Source organism: Pteropus alecto, unplaced genomic scaffold, assembly GCF_000325575.1.
Source record: "Pteropus alecto unplaced genomic scaffold, ASM32557v1 scaffold16, whole genome shotgun sequence".
Classification (NCBI taxonomy): domain Eukaryota; kingdom Metazoa; phylum Chordata; class Mammalia; order Chiroptera; family Pteropodidae; genus Pteropus; species Pteropus alecto.
In genome coordinates, this window is record NW_006438867.1 from 6902280 (window position 1) to 6919103 (window position 16824).

Below are 16824 nucleotides of genomic sequence, written 5' to 3' on the forward strand. Positions count from 1 at the left end.
CAGCAACTCCTGAATGGGTGTCCTAAAGAAATTCATGTGTGAATTCTGGGATACACATGCAGAATGCTCACAGAAGCACGTCTGCAATAGGTGAGCCCGGAAGTAACGCAGATATTCATGCACAGAAGAATATACATACGTATACATACGTTTTGGGATATAAGTACATTGAAATAAATACTTCAGAGCAGTGAAACCGGTACATTATAACCTCAACCATCAGTACGATTAATAAAAAGCAATCGGAAGAAGAAAGCATACGCTATGATACCATTTTAATAAAATTGTTGGAAACAAGCAAAAATTTAAAAACTATACTGCTTAGGGACATATTCATTTGTGGTAAAACAATAAAGAAAAGCAAGGAAATTAGAAACAATATTCAGAACAGCAATTACGTTTTGAGAGGAGACGGAGATGCCATCGTGAAGTAACGTGCTGGGAACGCCAGATGTTTCTAGTGTTCTATTTCTTAAGGTATATGGGGGATCTGGATAGTCACCCTATTATTACGCTTCGTAATACACACACATACCACACACACGCCACGTATTCATTTGTTATCAAATATTTATAAAAACATGAAAATGTTTTATAAGAACTTATGGTGCAGCACCTGATAAGCATTCAATACCTAATAACGGTTCTTGTGTCCACTGCTCTGTAGGAACAGAACCATGAAGCCACCGAAGGTCTCTCCATGGGGCGAAGGGGAATTGGGTCTCTGACATTTTCCAGACAGCGCCTTCCTCATGTCTGCGGCTGGTCTTGCCTGGTCTTGTCATTGCCACAACCGGGGAGACCGAAGGCGTGTTTCTTCTTCAGCCTGATTCGTCCGTACCCCTTCGTTCTCCTCATTTACTCATCCATCCACTCGTTCACGCAAATATGTAAGTATCAACCAACGTCTGGCCATCTCCCTACCTCGTCATTCATGCGAAGTCCTACAGTTTGAAAAACCTTAGGGCAACAGACGGGTCGACAAATTACGGACGCCTGGATGGAGCCCTTCCCCGGTCCGTCCCATCAGCCTCCCTTAGCCGCCCCTCCCACCACCGTGCGTGGAAATGGATCGCTCTGAAGGCGAACCCAGCTCTGATCCATAAACTCCCAGGGCACGCGATTCGCAAACGCCCCCAGCCCACCGGCAGTTCCGTTCCCCTCGGTTCCGGTAAATAACTGAAGCGCACAGCGGGCAGATACCAACGACATGGGCCATCTGCGTTACAGGCACCAGGGGACCCTACTGTGAACCGCCGGCGCTATTAGAGCCGCTCGGTGTAGCTTCCTAACGCTCCTGTAAGAAGCCACCACGCAGGGGCTCAAACACTCAGGGTCATTACCTACAGCTCTGCTGGTTAAAAGCCCAGCAGGGGTCTCGCTGGGGACAGTCAAGGTGTCCAGCAGGGCTGCATTCCTTTCCGGAGACTCCAGGGAAGGTCCCATGTCCTTGCCTTTTCCACATTCCTGGGCTCCGGCCCCTCCTCCACCTTCGAGACCAGCAATGTGGGATCAAGTCCTTTTCATGTCCCATCGCTGGCCAACTCCTCTGCCTCCCTCTCCCCACTTGTAAGGAGCCCGCCCGTGGTCCAGGATCCCCACCTTGTTCTGGACCACTGATAAGCATCCTTCGTCATTCTTTGCCACATAAAATGTATCCACAGGGTCCCGGGGGGAGGGCGGTTATTCTACCCACTGTTCTATTTCACGTCATTCCCTAATTTTCTCTCTAAGTAGCTAACCAAACAGCAAATAGTAGGATCATGTCATCTCTACTCTCCAGAGAAATAATTTCCTGAGCTATATCTTCATTTAATGTCTACCTTTAGAGGGGATCCGAGTATGTCTGAACAACCTCTATGTGTTTTTTAAGAACGAGAACTGAAGTTATTGCCCAGCACGTGGCTCAGCACTCCTTTGACCTGAGAGCCTACGCGATACATTTTTGCTTGAGTTTAATTCCAGGAAAACTTCTGATCCTGCAGATATAGTCACCAAATGAAAACCACGAGGGCCACAGTGCTGCCCGCCTCACACTGTACTTAAGATGGATTTAGAGATAAATTCGTCTCACTTCCTGTAGTGGTTTCGGTTTCGTGTTAGCTCTAAAAAAAAAGTTTATTATTTTGGATTTTTAGAGTCACCTCGAGTGCTCTAAGAAGTAGTCATTTCTGCCTTAATAAACATAATAAAAATATCATTTAAAAAAGATCACTCGACTATTTTTGAACATTTTACAAATGCTCTATCAGGTTCTGAATACTGTAATTAAGAAATCTTCAGGTTTTCTAAGAACTTATGCCTAATATGTATTGAATAGCTATTTGGTGAATAATGCCTAATAAACAATGCACGCAAGCATTTTATCTAAATCTCACCCCACTGACCTAAACACTGCTAGGATCTTCTCCGGGTCGGAGGCCCCAAACTATCAGAGGTCATAGAGGAAACCCTGCAGAGTAGAGGACATGCTTCCCAGTCATACATTCACACACTCAGGAGTCAGCTGGTGGCACTTTGACCTTCAAAGCAATTAGTTGCCAATAAGCCCTTCAGCAGTTAGGCAGGATCCCAACACAGCCGACCTGCCTGTGTCACCCAACATTCTCCCCATCACCTTTATCACTGATGAACAAGCGAACGGACGCTGCCAGGTTTTCCAAACTTTCATACGCTGTGCTCTGCACGTAGAGAACTTCCCCATCACCATCCGTCACACGCTCCGAAGTCCCCCGCGTCCCTTCTAAAATGCTACCTCCTCCATCCTGCCCTCCCCCACACCCGATGCCGTCTCTCTCTTTTGAAACTCCATAGTATTTTGTTTCTTTCTTATGGTTCTTACATGTTATGTCCTACTTCGTAATATGAATGCGCCTATATACAAATGCATGTATACGTTTATGTACCGTACAAGTTATTTATCTTTATAACTCCGTTTAGAAGAAAGTGACTTGTAAATAATATATGCTCAAAAAAATTCTCTTAATTATACGCATACCTTTTGTTTGAATAGGAATAAAAACGACACTACGGCTTATCACAGCGCATTAGATTTTATAGGCCAGATTATCTGAACAGTTTGCTCAAAGGTTTGTTGAAATTCAAATGCGTTTAGTTTAAGATTCAACAGCACCCTCTCGTGGCCTCTGAGGGAAATTGGGCTTGCTGGCTGTGACCGTTAACAACTCAAGCCAGAATTTAGAACTTAAATTTGAAGTGGTTCTCAAACAATTTTAGTTTTGAAATTTTAAATCAGTTACCACTGAATGGTAAATTTTATTGGGCATGAAAGTATCATTCTTGTGGCAAGAATAAATATAAGCAGTTATTCAAATTTAGGTCAATGGTTTCCATCTCCAGACTATAAACCTATTTTTTAAAAATATTAATACATTTTAATTTAAATGTAATAATATATTTGACTCAGGTTAAAAAGCAAGTTTTCCAAAAGTCACATATATTTTTTCAGTGAATGAGAGTGAATATAGCTGGGAACCCAGTGACAATATACAGCACTATATTTTACTTTTTTTCATAATTTAGAACAATATCAACTACAGATAAAAGATCAAGCATTCCAACTGTGCAATCAAATGCTCAAGTTTGAAGTGGAACAATTTAAAGCAAGGAACTAAGTAAAATTCCAAAAAATTAAACCCCATAGAACAGCTCTGAGGTCCAAATTCCTGGAGCCACAATGCCTATGGCCGGGGGTTTCACGCCAACAGACAGAAGCCACCTGAAGGACGTCAAGTTCTGGCCAGAAGTGGTTCTCCTGCTCTGTGATGGGCAGCAGCCAGGCCAGCCCATCACACAGCGAGGACCTAGGCTTCAATGAAAGTAAAGCGTCTAGATTCCGATTGGGCCAAGAGCTCCAGCTGGCCAGAAGACTCTATGGGAGGACTCCAGGGAGAGAAGGCAGTGGTGATCTCTATCTCCACCGGTCCTCTTTGGCTCCAGAGACAACAAGAGAGGCAACACTGGAAGCTATGGTTGCTAATGCCACATCATTTGAAAAAAAATTAAAAGTCTGCTTAGCAGAAGCAGCTTTTCCTGTGTACAGAATATCTCCTTGCCCTTGGCTGCCCGTCGCCGCGTGGCACCGCTAAGCTGCCTCGGATTCCGACAGTTATTTCCAACATCATCATTTTTGAGAACAGTTCTAAAGGGTTTCCCTCCTGTAGCTGTATTTTTAAGCAAAATCTGACCTCAGAGTAGCATTTCATCCACGATGTTGATTCTAATTGTGCAGGAGGTGCCAGAGAAAAAAGAGAATATACTATTTGATAAGCTCGATAATCGTTTAGCATGCGACATTAAAAAATATATTAAAATATACATAAATTAGTGCTAGATGAAAAGACGGTTTAATATTGAGCTTACCTAAAGGCAAAACAAAACAACAAAAAGCATGTCAAAATTGTAGCTCTACTACTATCGAATTTGTACTGATGACAAAAATACATACTGTTTTTCATAAGTAAAAATCGTATAACTTCCAGGCTGTTTCTTTAGAAACACACTCGCTTCCTCGATAATCACAGAAGGTTTAATAATATACCCATGGATACCCACCCCAGTCACACATGCTTCAGTAGTCTCCTTCATCATAAATATTAAAAACATTATAAACAGACCAAGTTTTTAACAGTTTGTCATTATTTCTTTTCATCTGAGTGGACATCAAAGGATTTTGAAGTAAGATCTGTGATAATCCATCACATACTACGCAAAACTTTGGAACCTAAATGTCATTATATAATTTTCCCACAAATACAATTATTAAATTTAAAAAGAAAATGCATCGAGTATGAAAAATATAGGGAAAATAGCCTCTTTATTTCAGGTCAGCGGTAAATGGCAAATGAATAACAACACCAAGTAAGATCTATAGTGCACCAAATCAATGAATAGTCCTCTGAACTTCAAGTAAGCCAGTCGATCACCTAGTTAAAAGCCGTCATCACCTTATTTGTCATCAATGATTATTAACTGATAGACGTCTTTGGGCTTCTGACATGTAAATGCAAACCCAAGTTGAATTTCCTGTTCTGCATTATCTAGCTCAGTTTAAGTTGTCCACAGACTGTAGTCCACTTTAATTGGAGAAGAAAGAATACAAAAGAACATTTCACTTGATACCTAACTACCTTCCTTAGATTCTTTACTGGTTAATCTTTAGTTAGGCCCAGTAGGTAAACCATGGCTATAAATAATGCTAAGATGAAAAACATGATCTTATGCAACATGTCTCTCTGTCCATCAGAAAAGACATTTTGACCTTAAAACCACGAAGTGGTTGGTAATGCAATTTAATTTATAAAGGACATAAATATGTCATATACATGTACATGTATACTAAAATGTGTTCAATCCGAGCTTATTCATTCAATAAAACAAATGAACAAAAATCCACAACACTTACAGGTTTTTATCACAAAAAAAATCTTTAAAATGTCAGAATCTCATGTCTGGTTTTCCAACTGGTGTGAGGAGACTAACCTGCATTTGTTTCCAAAATAAAATCATTCCAAACTTTGCCTACAAATGGATAGGTCACGAGAGTAGAAGACTTAGGGGCGATACCGCAGATTAATAAATTTCATTTATGGCCTAAAATTATGGTAAAAGGAGGCTTAACTTGAAAAAGGAAGATGTCACCCAATCTGACGAGGTACATACTGAAAGTCAAGAAAAGCATGGGGCTGCCAGCCTGACCATCCAAGGAGGACCCACAGAGGAGAAGGGGGTGCAGGGGGCGCAAGCTCATCTTACCAGGTTTGGAGCGCTGGCAACTCTCGAGGGCAAGTTCTGGAAAGGAAGACAAAGACGCACTGTTAGCGCACAGATGTGTAAAAACAGGTTATTTGAAGTTCAATTCTAATGTCAGAGTTCGATCCGACCTGCAAAAACTAAATATACTTACGTATGAATGTGTGTGTACACACACACGCACACACACCCCACACACATGCGCACAGATCACATGGCCTTAACTACAGATTTTAACAGCACCGAGAAAAGGATGCGCCGTGGGGCACGCGTCAGCCCCGTGGTTCTGGCTATGTGTTTTATAACTATGAGCCTGGGTTTCAAAGCCATGGAACTCTGGTTAAGCGCGTGGCTCTCTAGAGGCAGACTACACAGGGTCAGATCCGTCTACCGTTTCTCACTGCATGACCCAGGGCAGTTACTTGACTTCTCTGCTGGGCTAACGGAGACTGTGGTGAGAATTAAGCGGGTTAGTGTACGGGAAGGCCCACAGCAGTGCCTGGCACGCTGTAAGCATAGGCGAATGCGTGCTGTTATTTTGGGGATTTGTTCTCTGTGGCTAAAAAGTGTGCAGTTTCTCAGGAATCCTTGCTCTTTTACAGGTATTTACTGGACTTGCTCCCCTGGCTCAGTGCTTGGCCCCGCCACACGGAAAGAATTTCTGCTCCGTGGACCGACGGCCTGCCACCCTAACCTCACTCATGACCACCTCTCACGCTCCGGAAGGGCACCTCCCAGAAGCCACCTGCCGTCTCTTAGAGAGTGTGACGCTAATACTAGGTGTTCACTATACCATCCGGGTGAACGTCTACCTGTTTGGTTCTTTATTCACCAACTTCACATGCATTTACTGAAGGCTGGGCGTGGGCCGAAGCAGGCGTGGACGAGGTCGGATTCCCATGGAATCTGTCATGTCCGGAGGACCGTGCTGGGGGGCCGGACTGGGCGGGGGCACAACTGCCACCCCACAGCTGGAACTGTGGCACGCTGCACATCCTGGAGTGTCGGCTAGGCCTTCTCTCTGAAACAGGGCAGTCACATTTCTCGAAGAGAGAATACTAAAGACACAAGAGCTTGTGGGGGCTGGGAACAAGGGAGGAGGGAGCAGGGGGGCCCTGGGAAACATATTTCTTCCCCCGAACTCCAGGATGTTGGACGTGTCGCCCTCTCCGTCCAGCCCCGCTGCTGGTGGCTTGGATGGCACGCCTTAGGACCCGGTCCTTTTCCGGCTAGCATTTATGGCTCAATATACCCTTCCTTTTAGAAAAGCTTTTGGCCATGAAAGTTTTTGTTTCACATCCGTGAGTGATAAACTTCGACCAGAGAAGAAACTTAGAGCGGGGAGTGGTCAGAAGGAAGGCAGGGAGGTGGACAGGATCCACCTTGAAGGACACCTGCCTGTGACACCTGCCTGCTAGTAGAGAAGGGGCTTCTGGGAAAGAAACGGGCTTGGAGGCGGGGTTACCGCTGAAGTTTAGATTTGCTGATGCGCGCTTTGAAAAAAAACGGTTTTCTTAAACTGTACAGACCCTGGGACCTCTCAGTGAAAAGGAAATCGATAAGGCTTTAACTTATGTCCTCTGAATATTTTTAAAAAGAAACATTAAATAATCCCGTGTATCAATTTTGGAGCGTAAGCTCCTCTCAGCAGATAGTTTTCTTCCAAGGCCTGTATTGTTAAGGCTCGTGTAGATCATCGTTTTGAAACGACAGGCCTTGCTCTGTAGAGAAAGTGTGGCTATTCCCATAAAAATCCAGAAAGTGCCAAAAAAAAGGAAGCTCTTTTAAAATCACAGCAATCCCATGGAAACGACCAGAAAGGAAGTGTGGCGTGAGGCTAACGAGTGTGTGTGAATTACGACTTCAATTATTAATGAAGGCGCTGACTGCCCCTCGTCAGCCCCACACGAACCCACACCGTCTTCCACCGGGTCACAGGTGTGGGGCTGGCCGTGTGCGCCAGAGCCCAGATCGGACAGGCCGAGACGGAAGCGGAGCAGCGGTGTGGACGGCTGTTAGCCTGAGGGGGGTCGGGCAGAGGGGATGGGAGGGCCAGGACACCCGGGCACTGGAGGGAGAGCCAAAGAGCCCCGCTGGGGAAGTGGGAAGTCCTCGGGGGACAGAGCACAGGAACCGTGCAGCGTGAAAGGGAGGGGGACGCGTGCTCTCGGTGTCGTAGAAAACCCTGTCCGCACGGCGGACCGCCTTGAGGTTTCTCCGGGTTTGCAAAGGTTTGACCTTGAGCTGCCTCCCGCTCTGGCTCTGCGCTCAGACGCGTGGGCTGCTGCCCCAGGGGCATTGGCAAGCGGGACACAGCAGAGGCTGGGAAAGCTCTGGACCAAGCTGGACTTGGCACCTTTCCCCCTCTGCCAGCACACTGGGAACACGTCTGGCTCAGCCGGCTGGGCGAGCAGGCACACTCAGCCCAGCTGCACCTCGCCCCCGCCGAGGGCCAGGTGGTTGCCAGCTATGGGCATGAGTCCAGTACAGACAGAAGAACCACCCAGTCAAGCCCAGTGAGGTCCCCAACCTATAGATTCATGAGCTGAACAAACGCCAGCCCGGAGCCACTAGTCTTGGGGCAGTTTACGTGGCATGCATGTGGGACAGGTGCCCGGGACCACTCGGCACTGTGGTAAACACTCTGCTTGAAGCCGACCAGAGCCCTGGCAACCAGCACAGACTCTGGAAGCTCGGTCCAGGGGCACTTCAGGGAGAAAGATGAACCAGGGGAGCTGCTGAGAATGGAGGGTCACGGCCTTGGGCCTCTTGGCCGGCTCGAAGGGCGTTGGCTGGACATCCAAGTGGTAACCTTTCTGCCCATCCTGGTTACATAGGAAGACGCAAGGGCTAAAGGGCTCCTCCAGACACTGACCAGCAGAGGGCATCTGAAGCCAGCGTCCTGCCCAGGGTCAACCCGGGACAGGAGAGATGAGTTTTGTTCACAAACTGCCCTGTGAGTCTAAAAGCGCTTTGGTCTTAAAGCAGAAAGAAGTTCCTTGCTCTCGAGTGGTCCGTAGGCCCGTGCGCCCACATCGGAGCGTCTGGCTATGATGCAGGGTGGGGATGGCAAGGTGCCCGGGCAGGCGGCTAAAACCTGCACTGACCTTTCATCAGAGGCCAGTGGGCAGTAAAGGCATATACGATGAAGGACAGAGAAGCCCAGGGCACCCCCTGGCCTGAGAATTCCGGGCCTGCGAGTTTAGAAAGACATCAGGGTTCACAGGCTGCAGCTGTCATTGTCTCCCCCGGGAGCAAACTCTGGAGGTGGCACATTCACGCAGAGGACGGCAACAGCAAATAAAATAAGTCTTCCCAGGTATCAAGTACAAATTACACACCGTTTAAGCCTCACCGTGACGCACGAAGTAAGTAGTCCTATTACCCTTACCTTTAAAATGAAAAACCCCAAGGCTTAGTAATGTTCCCAGATCACGTAGCCAGTTGTTGACCTCTGCAGTCGGTCACCCCAGGTCCCTCCCCACAGTCAAGCTTTGACCCCAACTGCCCCCTGGAAAGACCTGAGGAAGCAGACCAGCCTGTCCTTCCATTTCCCAGAGATAGAACCACTCAAGAAAACCATATTCGACCAGGCTGTACACAGGCACTATGCTCAGTGCTTCAGGGGTCTCCCAGGTGACCAGGCGCAGGCCCATAAGATGCTTTACGGTCAGGTAAGATATCAACAGGATGACCACACCACCAGCTAGAGAGCGATTAAGAGACGCAGCTTGGAGCCGAGGTCGGACGAGGACTGTGATTCATGGGCAGCCGGGGAGGCTTAGTGCCAGGGCTGGTGTTTGAGCTGGACCCACGAGGAGGGTGGGCTCCAGTAACGGCAGGGTGGGGTGGGGTGGGGGTGGGCAAACACGAGCACGGGCTAGTCCAAAATGGCAGAACAGCGAGAGAACCACAGTGAGGGGCAGCTTGACGTCTACACAAAGCAAGAGTGTCCTTTCCTTACCACCAACCTCATGCTTCTCCCCCCACTTAGAGCAAAGGCCACCCCCTTACTGGGAGCTGATGACGCAGAACAGATAGTGGAAGGAGCTCGGGCTGTGGGGCTGGGCACTCTCCTGGCCCCAGCCTGCAAGCCACGTGACCGAGGTGCCAGCCTCACTGACACTCGATCCTTAGCCGTGCGATGGCACCGCAGTGACCCCAGGCCATGGGCTGCGGTGATGATTCAATATGCTGGTCCACGAGACGTGCCAAGGTTAGCGCCTCGCACAGTTAGCACACCTCCACTACCAGCACTCGTGTTAGCGGGAGTTGGGACAAGGCCCCCTGCTGTGGCTGCCACCCCACGTCGTGCCCGATGTCCCCCCGGTTTGCTGGGCTCCATTCCAGCCTTCCTTTGGTTCCTTCATATGTCACAAGATGTGACGTGAGAACACGTTGGGCACCACGTTGCCAGGTGGTCATCTGAAACTGCTGCCCGCTGTGCGATGCTCGGGGGTGCTGTGAAGGCCGTGCTAATGAACCGTGTCTCCTAAAGGCCCCAGAGTGACGAGCTCACAGACACACTGTGAGTGGGAACAGCCTAGTACAGGAAATAACGCCTCCCGAGTGCCGAGACTCAAATGTCCCCTCTGCGTCCTCGCTATGTCCATGACTGATCTCCCATTTAGGAACAGAATTATTACTTACAAAGTTGCTGTATTTCTCTGCAGTTCATGCTGAAAATCGAAGAATTCTAACTGGCACCTAAGGCCGCTTGCAGCTCAACTGCTCGAACAGCTTCTATCCCGAGGTACAAGTCCAAGCAAACTGCGTAGCGGAACGGGTGATGACTACGCAAGAAATAGCACGCTGTCTGTTGGAAGGTCAACTCTGAAGGTCAAGGGAGTGGACGTCTTTATTAAGGAGGAAGAAAATGTGAGCTATGCTGCCACGTGCGGAGAAGGAAATGTACTCCTCCGGTGACAAAAATGCCTGGGCTGCTGCTTGTCGAGCCGCAGCTCCAGCTTTCACGGGGTGTTGGCAGATCTAAAAGAATGCGCGTTCCTTGAGAAGGTCCTTCTACATTTTGAGTGTCCTCGGACCCCTTTACGGGACATTTATCAGCCGTTCTTCTTCGCAGGGACCGAAAGCCGGTTCCATGAACTAAAATCTTTCCTGTCCCTCTCCCTCACCCCGTCCCCACACCAAGAATGGGCAAAACAGCTGAATTCATTCTTTCATCAGGCAAGGAAGCTACACGGCTGCACCTCTTCATTCTCTTTCTCTATTTCCCAAGCATCCTTGAATGTACTGTTTTCATTCTGTATCAGCGTACACTCTGCCTCATCCTTAACTTCGGGCTCCCGGCCCTGGACAGAGAGCCCCTCTTGATATAACCCACTGCCCTGCTCTAAGACGATGGGCAGCTCTCCGGTTTATCTAAAGCAGCCATCCCCTAACTTTTTATGACCAGAGACCGATGCTCCTATGGGACTCTAATGCCCGATGATCTGAGGCGGGGCTGAGGCGGTGATGCTGGCGCTGGGGAGCGGCTGCAAATGCAGATGAAGCTTCGCTCGCTTGCCCGCCACTCACCTTCTGCTATGCGGCCTGGTTACTAACTTGCCACGGACCGGTACCAATCCGTGGTCTGGGGGTTGGGGACCCCTGATGTAAAGGATCCCTGAGTCCTGCCTCAAAACATTTGCATATCTTTTAGGAACATAGTTTCATTCATCCATCCAGATTTATAAAGCGTTATAAAAATATAAGTATTAAAACAATTTTGATATGTGAGCACTATAAACAAGCTGTCAAAGAACAGAATTCCTTTCCCATTAATTGAACATCATCTTGTAGCATTTAAACCCCACCCCTTCTCCCCAGAGCGCCAGAAAAAGCAGTCCTTTACCACGAAGAGTCTCGGAACACTGACTTTGAGAAAATCTCAGGGCTTTTGAAATCGAAAGCACGTTGGCAAAGATCATCGACATGTTAGTAAAAGGTAGTAACATAAAAGGAATTTGCAGATGTATTTTCAAATGCATATCAATTAAGTCCTTTGATTCGTTCTCACATACGGTAATAACAGTCCGGAAGCGAAACTCAGGAGATGAGCTTTTAAGTTGTCACGGGGAATCTGACAGTGGAAAGGGGTTTACGGTCTAATGTGGGGGTCACTAGGTGGGCGACATTTTGCTGAGTGCCCTTTTGCATGGCGTCATCTCGCTGTAGACTTTCTGGCAGTTGACATGGGATGATAAATAGCATGGAAATAAATTTTCGGCCCTGTGTGAGAGAGAAAGAGAGCTGATTTAACCGATGCTGTGTTCTGGCCCGTTCCAACCTTCCTGGGTAATATCCGCATTACCGGGAGGATACCTGGAGGAACAGCGTGATGAAGGGGCGAGTCCCTTCTTCACCGCCCGTCCATCTTCTCCACACCTCGGATGGCCAGGGAGTCAAGAAAGCAAAAACCTGGAGAACCTCACAGTCTGAAAATAAAGCATGTGCGGCATAGGCTTCCACACTGCATGAATCTCAAATACACAAATGTCGAGCCAACCTAGGTTAGACCAACTTGATAAGCAGGAAGCATATATGTTTGCCATGTTAAAAACTTTAAACATTTATAGCGATAAATGACACACAGTGAAAGTGCACGTATGGGCCGTTAGTATAAAGAGTAACTTTCACTTCTAACTATTTAATTATGACCGAAGAGCAGTATTTTGTGTATTGTTTTTTAATTTCGTTTTTCCAATAACTCATCTTTCTTTTTCACAATTTACAATACATTGGTTCGCGATGCTCTGGAGATTTTTAAAAGCAATCCTCCACCAAAGACAGTCAGAGAGGCTCGGCCCTGGAGGGAATAATGTCATAGCTGCCCAGGCCCTTCACTGACCTTGAAGGGTAGACCAGAACTCCAGACCGCTCACCAGGAACTATGGAAGAGGACAAAAGGAAACTTTTATATTTGAAAAACAAGGATAACGTAGACTGTTTGTGTGTATGTTACAAATGCGGTAAATGCACAAAACGATTTGTGGAGAGAGGGAGGAGAGAGATTATGGTCAAGAAGGGGCTTCAGTTGCCTTGGTTCTTTCTTACGGGCACAGCATCCACCAATGTGTATTTTTAAAGGTCTCTAATATTGTATTAAATTTATAAATTAAGTATAAAACTAAAATTAAGGTGTTTTAAGATATTAACATAGTGAATAACGGCTGATGTATAATGTAAAATAAAATATTTTGCAAACATTTTGCATTTGCAAAAAACACGGACTGACTTTCTATATTCGTATTCTTCGTCATTTATATCCCGGCTTAATGCAAAATTTCTTGTGGTGCATTATATGCGATTAAACCTGCGTCAGGGAATTATCGATAGAGCATACAGAGAGCCGACTGCATAATGACGATTGTCATCTTAGCTTTATTATTTTTTTTAATTCTGCGTTTCCTCAAAAGCTCAAAGTCCCTTCCTGCCCCGCAACAATACATCACCCAGCATGCAGCACAGCGGATTCGGACTGCTTCGTTCAGACCCCTCGCCGAGATGCGTACAGTGCTGCCAGTCATTTCCAAAGTCTAATTTACTAGACCTTCTCCTGTGAACCCGCTGTTATCTCAAGGCCCAGTAATGAAATTGTTACTGGCATCAGAGAAGCAATGCTTAGCTGGAGATTTCTGTAACTGAAACGTCAAAATGATTTAATACAAGCCTTTCCCCCGAGCTATTCGATATAGGTATCTCGCTCACTATCTATACATGTACATCTGTGCAAACACGCAATCTGCATTTATAGACCAGTGCAGGGAAAATGCTATAAACAGAATGATGTAGAACCAGACAAACAGGATTTTGAATAACTGTGCAAATGCTGCAGTTTTTAAGACTGAGCCAACGGCCTCGGGGAGCTTGAACCTACCCACACGCCCCTGGCCTGGGTCCGCAGAATCAACGGAAGAAACGAGAGTGATTTTCTCTGTTCACCTCCAATGTCCAGAAAATGAAAAACATTTAGCTGTACAACTGCTGGGAGCATCAGAAGCAAAGGCTTCGATAGGGGCCCAGCTCCTAAAGGGGCCAGCGGACGACTTGAACGCTATATCGGTGCCGTGTATAATCATTTACTGGGAAGACGATGGGGAGGTGTGGGCTCCTCAGGAAGCAGAGCAGTGTCAGGTTGGACATGTCATCAGAGGGCACCGCCAGTGCCTCACCTGTGAGTGGTTCCAGGTGAGCTGATACTGACTCCCTCCCTGGAGGAGCCGGACAGGCCTTGGGGCAGTCCCCAGTCTGAAGACACTGGGGAATTGGGGCAACTCTTCACTGGCTTCCAATTCTAGTAGTCAGGGAGGGATGGGGGGGATCCCAGAGACCAACACGACGACCTTTCTGTCCATACCTCGAGCCACCCCAGCCAATGCTGTGTTCCCCACACCCAGAACGCCATCCTCCAAAACCCATCACCAGCCCTCCTCCCAAATACGCGAGCTCTCCTCTCCCTGTGGGACACACACCCGGAGTGACGTGTATCTAGTACTGGAATTCAGTTGTCAGTTCGCCAGTCTTGCTTACAACTGTGAATACCCCAAGAAGAGACTTTTTTCATTTACCCCTGTGACTATAAGCCTACCTTAGAGTGTGGCATATTCTGGTCATTCAATATATTTCGTCCGACACATTTTTCTGTCACAGGTTGGTGCTTGGCTGAGCTACTGAATGGAAGGACGGATAAATGAGTGACATTAATCCGAGCCCGTGTCTGGTACAACTACCTCATGTGACAGAGGAAGAAAACGGTCACGCTGCCTTCTGGCGGCTCATGCCTCAGCCACGCCCCTCGCGTTTCAACCACGCCCCTCGCGTCTCAGCCACGCCCCTCGCGTCTCGGCCACGCCCCTCACGTCTTTGTCACTGTGCTTTATCTTCCCAGGGCTCAAGGCTCCCTCTCCAGCTCTGGTCCCGCCATCCCTTCAGGCAAGTTCGGTGTCTACGTGGATGACTCCTGGCCTCTCAGCCCTTTCTCCGCCTCATCTCCCATCATCTTTTGCTTTAAACCACCATCCTTCCCACAGTCCCACTCCAAATCTCTAGAGTCAGCGTCTCGTCGCGGCTCCCCAGCCGGCATGTTCCGTGATCACCGCCGCCCCTCCCTGGACTGTTCTGTCACTAACTTCCATCCGCCAGCCCCTCCTCCCTACGTTTCCCTCCGTATCCGAGGGCCATCATTTAAAGACCATCCACGCCAGCATCCCAACCTCCTCACCCCACATCTTCCCATGGCACTGGCCGGGGCGAATCCAGCTCCCTGCTTTACCCGCTCCTGGGCTCTCCTGGTGAGCATCGCCGTCAGGATGGAGGAGACGCCTTGGGACCACCAACCTCCGCGAGGACATCGACCTGCCCTGCGACCCTGACACGTTTCTCTGGTCAACTCATTCTCTCACTTTCTATGGTGACAACTCCACACTCAGCACCCCCAGCTCAGTTGACCTCACTTCCTACTCATCAGGCGGAAGCTGTTACAGCCTTTACCACACCTGTAAACCTATTCATACCTGCACATCCCCCTCTCCCTTGTCCTGCGGTACAAAGGAGTGAGCCCCCTCCACCCCACAGCCCTTCACCTTCCTGTCCTTTCGCCTCCTCGATAAACTCATACTAGTATCTCTTTCTCTCTGTCCTTAGGTAGTTGGCCACTTCCTCTCAACTCAGATGCCCTAACACCGGCCACTTCCTCCGCGAGGCTTCTCAACCTGCAGACCGGGTCAGGCCCCGCGCCTGGCACAATGTCCTTGTCCTACAGAGCAACACCAGAGCTGAAATTCTATGTTAGCTCAAGGTCTGACTCTCCCACTAGATGATAAGCCCATCAAGGCAAGAATCGCAACCAGTTTTGATCATCGTTGTATTCGAGTGCCTACCATAGGACCGGTACCTCGTTGCTTACAGAAAATACTTATTTGATGAAGAAATGAGGCGACTTGTCCAAAGTTACACACTTAGTTTCTAGAACCTGGGACTAGAACCCAAGTTTCCTAACTCGCTGTCTCATGTGTGTACACATGCAAAACACACCAGGCATTAAGATGTATAAAATACGTATGTATAATTTAAAGACAAAAATAAAAAGAACACTCATGTTCACTCAGGTTCAATGGTGAAATACCATTGTTACCTTAGCCTCCTCTGATGGGCCTCTCCCCAGAAGAAACTACCACCCACACTTGCTGTTACCTACACTCTTGCTTTTTGCTGTCAGGATGTATCTCGGGATAATACATAACTTAGCTGAGTATTTGTAACTCTATCTAAATGCAACCATATGGTATGTGTTCTTCCATGAACGGATTTTTTTGTGGTTGTTTAACATTATGTTTTCGAGGTTCATTCACATTAATGTGCATAGTTGGAGGTCATTTTCACTGCTCATAATATGTAGTTATATAATTATATATAATTTTCCATTTATGAGTATACTACGATTTCTCTATTCTTAGACCGCTTGTAGACTTTGGGGTATTTCCACTATGTGGTCATTACGAATAATGGTGCTCTGAGCACCCCCTCCAGTAACCTCCTGGAGGGTTTGCGTGTTTGTCTGGAGAATGCATTTAGAAGCACAACTGCTATGTCCTGTGGTACGCACCTGTCCACCTGTGTTGGTACATCAGACATCACTTTTGTGACACCTTAGCTCTTGTGAGCCTCAACATCTTTGGGAAACTCGGCTACACGTTCTGCCCTGCTCGTCCCTGAAACAAGCAACTCGGTGAGTTCTGCGCAGCTGTCACCAGTGGGCCCAACTTTATGCACTTTCTGCCTCAGCTGCCATCTGACTTCTTCCCTGCTTCGGGCTCAGGTGAGCGCCATGATTCTGGCCGTGGACTCTACCTTCCCAGCTGCCAGATGGGCTAGATGGAGCCTGAACATATAGAGATGTCACTCCCCAACAGGGCAAGCCTGCGTCAACGGGGGCGGGGCGGGAGGTGAGAGAGAACAGTCGGCTGGCAGAGGCACCCTCCCTGCCCGCTGCAGGATGACCCAGCGGGTCCCTCAGAAATGCATCTGCTTTCACCTCCCACTTCCTCCTCC

General features: G+C 47.8%; 1 protein-coding gene across 1 annotated transcript in view; it reads right to left on the minus strand.

Moving 5' to 3' along the window:
- The window catches only part of SPATA13 (spermatogenesis associated 13), a 295901-nt gene that overhangs the window by 259642 nt on the left and 19435 nt on the right, over positions 1–16824 (minus strand). The window contains exon 2 of the mRNA XM_025049512.1: positions 5776–5811. Within this exon, the coding sequence (XP_024905280.1) occupies positions 5776–5811 (36 nt within the window). The remainder of the gene's footprint in view (positions 1–5775; positions 5812–16824) is intronic.